The sequence below is a fragment of the Gobius niger genome, assembly GCF_951799975.1.
Source record: "Gobius niger genome assembly, contig: SCAFFOLD_97, whole genome shotgun sequence".
Taxonomy (NCBI): domain Eukaryota; kingdom Metazoa; phylum Chordata; class Actinopteri; order Gobiiformes; family Gobiidae; genus Gobius; species Gobius niger.
The window spans coordinates 3,502-7,500 of record NW_027639219.1 but is presented as its reverse complement, the minus strand read 5'-3'; the positions used below and the strand labels follow the sequence as shown (position 1 = coordinate 7,500).

At 50.6% G+C, this 3,999-nt stretch overlaps 1 protein-coding gene across 1 annotated transcript in view; it reads left to right on the top strand.

Annotated features, from left to right (window-relative positions):
• Window positions 1-3,529, top strand: part of LOC306982736 (SH3 and multiple ankyrin repeat domains protein 2-like) — a gene marked incomplete at its 3' end in the record, with an annotated part of 74,951 nt that extends 71,422 nt beyond the window's left edge. Inside the window, exon 9 of the mRNA XM_079583198.1 lies at window positions 3,463-3,529. Coding sequence (XP_079439324.1) covers window positions 3,463-3,529 — 67 coding nt within the window. The remainder of the gene's footprint in view (window positions 1-3,462) is intronic.
• Between the last annotated feature and the right edge of the window lie 470 nt (window positions 3,530-3,999).

Below are 3,999 nucleotides of genomic sequence, written 5' to 3'. Positions count from 1 at the left end.
TCCCAAAAGTTTGCGCGTTGCGCTGCAGCGTTTGCCTAGGCTAGAAGCAGCAAGGCTAGCAGCTAGCCTAGCTGCTTAGTTGAAGGCGCAGTTGGAGGAATGGTGGTGAATCTTTGGGTAAATTGAAAGTCAGACTCACGCTAACTTCACGAGCGATTCCCCGACTTCTCTCTCAGTGACGGGACAGATAGTGTCGCTGCTACGTACGCGCGGAGTGATATGAAAGCACCAACTCCGTTGCCATTGGCAGCGTCATTATTTTTTTCAGAGGTCCTTTATCAGAAAATAATGACTGGTAGAACGTTGGGAAATCCCATTCAAATCAACGGAGCTTCTACTTACGTTGTGAAGAGCCGTATAATAAACTCAGATAAAACAGCGACATGTACAAGACTTTGTTTCTAGATTTTTCAATAGTGATTTAAAAGTATGAAGTGATACGAGTTCTTTTAACTGAAGCTCATTCCAAGAGTGCGGAGCAGCAAATCTGAAGCCTTTTACCCAGGTCTGTTTGCACCCTGGGCACAGAGAGCAGGAGAAGGACCAGAGAGCAGGAGGAGGACCTGAGAGCAGGAGAAGGACCTGAGAGCAGGAGAAGGTCCTGAGAGCAGGAGAAGGACCAGAGAGCAGGAGGAGGACCTGAGAGCAGGAGAAGGTCCTGAGAGCAGGAGGAGGACCTGAGAGCAGGAGGAGGACCTGAGAGCAGGAGGAGGACCTGAGAGCAGGAGAAGGTCCTGAGAGCAGGAGGAGGACCTGAGAGCAGGAGGAGGACCTGAGAGCAGGAGGAGGACCTGAGAGCAGGAGAAGGACCTGAGAGCAGGAGGAGGACCTGAGAGCAAGAGGAGGTCCTGAGAGCAGGAGAAGGTCCTGAGAGCAAGAGGAGGTCCTGAGAGCAGGAGAAGGTCCTGAGAGCAGGAGGAGGACCTGAGAGCAGGAGGAGGTCCTGAGAGCAGGAGGAGGACCAGAGAGCAGGAGGAGGTCCTGAGAGCAGGAGGAGGTCCTGAGAGCAGGAGAAGGACCTGAGAGCAGGAGGAGGACCTGAGAGCAGGAGGAGGTCCTGAGAGCAGGAGGAGGTCCTGAGAGCAGGAGGAGGACCTGAGAGCAGGAGGAGGTCCTGAGAGCAGGTGGAGGTCCTGAGAGCAGGAGAAGGTCCTGAGAGCAGGAGGAGGACCTGAGAGCAGGAGGAGGTCCTGAGAGCAGGAGGAGGTCCTGAGAGCAGGACAAGAACCAGAGAGCAGGAGGAGGTCCTGAGAGCAGGAGGAGGTCCTGAGAGCAGGAGGAGGACCTGAGAGCAGGAGAAGGACCTGAGAGCAGGAGGAGGTCCTGAGAGCAGGAGGAGGTCCTGAGAGCAGGAGGAGGTCCCGAGAGGAGGAGGAGGTCCTGAGAGCAGGAGGAGGTCCTGAGAGCAGGTGGAGGTCCTGAGAGCAGGAGAAGGACCAGAGAGCAGGAGGAGGTCCTGAGAGCAGGAGAAGGTCCTGAGAGCAGGAGGAGGTCCTGAGAGCAGGAGAAGGACCAGAGAGCAAGAGGAGGTCCTGAGAGCAGGAGGAGGTCCTGAGAGCAGGAGGAGGTCCTGAGAGCAGGAGGAGGACCTGAGAGCAGGAGGAGGTCCTGAGAGCAGGAGAAGAACCAGAGAGCAGGAGGAGGTCCTGAGAGCAGGAGGAGGTCCTGAGAGCAGGAGGAGGTCCTGAGAGCAGGAGGAGGACCTGAGAGCAGGAGGAGGTCCTGAGAGCAGGAGGAGGTCCTGAGAGCAGGAGGAGGTCCTGAGAGCAGGAGGAGGACCTGAGAGCAGGAGGAGGTCCTGAGAGCAGGACAAGAACCAGAGAGCAGGACAAGAACCTGAGAGCAGGACAAGAACCTGAGAGCACGAGGAGTCCCTGAGAGCAGGAGGAGGTCCTGAGAGCAAGAGGAGGTCCTGAGAGGAGGAGGAGAACGTCACAATCGTCCAAAACAGGCATAAAAGCAGCATCACACGTTTCTTCCAGGCTTCAAATGATCAGCAAGACTTAATACGAAAGCAGAACCTGAGCTTTAATGTTAATCGATGTCTCAGTTCTTTAATATGGGGCTTAAAAGATAAACAATCATCAATTAAAATTCCAAGATATTTATATTGGATTGGATTGGATTTGATGCCCCTCATTTGAAATGATGGAGCTCGGTCTGAGAAGATGATTGTCTGTGTGAGAACACCGTGTATTTGGTCTTACCTGCATTTAAAACTCATCTTAAATGATAAAAAGCTTCCTGTAATTGATTAAAACCACTTTGCAGTTGTAAAACTCAAATATAACGTGAGGAAGATCTTCAGGTTCATCTGCAATGACAGGACGTGGAGGACACATGTGGGGACAAAATGGTGGCAAAAAATAATGAAAAAAAACAAAAAATAAATTAAAATATGGGGTAAACAATGGGCAAACATGTGGGAAATGGGGAGAAATTGAAAATAAAATGAGCAAAAGTCTTTTGTTTGTCTCTTCCTTGAACCCCTGGACACTTGGATGTGAAGGTTCTGCTGGAGTCGAGTCTCGGAGCCTCAGTTTTTCTTTTTCCTTTTCAAAAAGTTCCATTAAAGGAAGTTGTTTATGTCGTTAATCGGCTGCTAAAGTTTCACACTGTGTATCAGCCTAGAGTCGCTCTGTCAACATGTGTGGAGTCCAGGACCCCGTTGTGCATGTTTTAAGGGGCTGAGCTTGGTGCTGAGGAGGCGGCGGTTACGTAAGAGCTTTAGTGAGGGATTAGACCATCGGGACGGAGGGGGCGGGGCCTGGGGAGGAAGGGGCGGGGCCTGGGGAGGAGGGGGCGGGGCCTGGGGAAGGGGCAGGAGGGGGTGGGGCCTGGGGAGGAGGGGGCGGGGCCTGAGGAAGGGGCAGGAGGAGGGCATCTTTTCCTGACTTTACCCTCATCAAACAAACACGAGCACAAAGTTTACAGTCTCACTGTGGGATCAACCCCTTAACTCCCACACATTTTCTCCAGTTCGGCTTTACCTCAATCCAAAAGCTTCTGGAAAAAAGCAGAGAAAATAGCGACAAAACTGAGACGAAAACAATGATGGAAATGTGACAAAAAAGTGACGAAAAATTGATGAAAAAGTGGCAAAAATGTGACAAAAAAATGACCAAAAAATTACAAAAATGTGACAAAAATGTGACAAAAAAGTTACAAAAATGAGTTGAATGTCAAAAAAAAAATGATGGAAAAAAAATCTGATGACGTGAGGAAAAAGATTCTCTCGACGTGCAGGGCGAGACTCAGAAGGAAAGAGCTCTGAGGCTTTGAACCTGTCTGAACACTGACCTCTTGTGGACAAACTTCATCATTGCGAATAATAAAGTTTTATTCTAGCTTCGCGGGGCTTCACTGGAGCTCCAGGTCCTCACCTTCTGCTCACCTTCTGCTCACCTTCTGCTCACCTTCTGCTCACCTTCTGCTCACCTTCTGGTTCTTGTGCCCTGGCAGGTGGCCATCATCGCGGGGAACTTCGAACTGGCCGAGCTCATCAAGAACCACAAGGACAGCGATATCGGTGAGTTTATCCTCAGGTCAGAGGTTAATCCTCAGGCTGGTCTCTGATTGGTCGGTCCGAGGCTGTGGTGTTTGATTGTTTGGCAACAGGAGTTCATCAGCGCCGGCTTTAAGGAGGCGGAGACACACGCTCAGGAGGCGTGTCTCTCATGTGTGTTTAAAGATGTCATTTGGAGATCATGTGATGCAGGATAAATGGAGCTCAACCTGAACAGTCACTGAACACAAACCCTGCATCACAAGTGTGTTTTATAACAGCGTCAGGCGGGGCCACAAATATCAGGAAAAATGGCCCAAACAGAGCGGCCTCAGTGTGTTTACACCATCGGTCCGTTTAACAGGAGTTAGGGTTGAACTAAAACCCATCATTTGGTGCAGAACATGCACATGCCCTTCCTCTTGCTTGTACAGTTCATCTTCAAACAGAAAAACATTATTCTTTAGCGTTTATTATGAAGTCTGTGGGGGTAT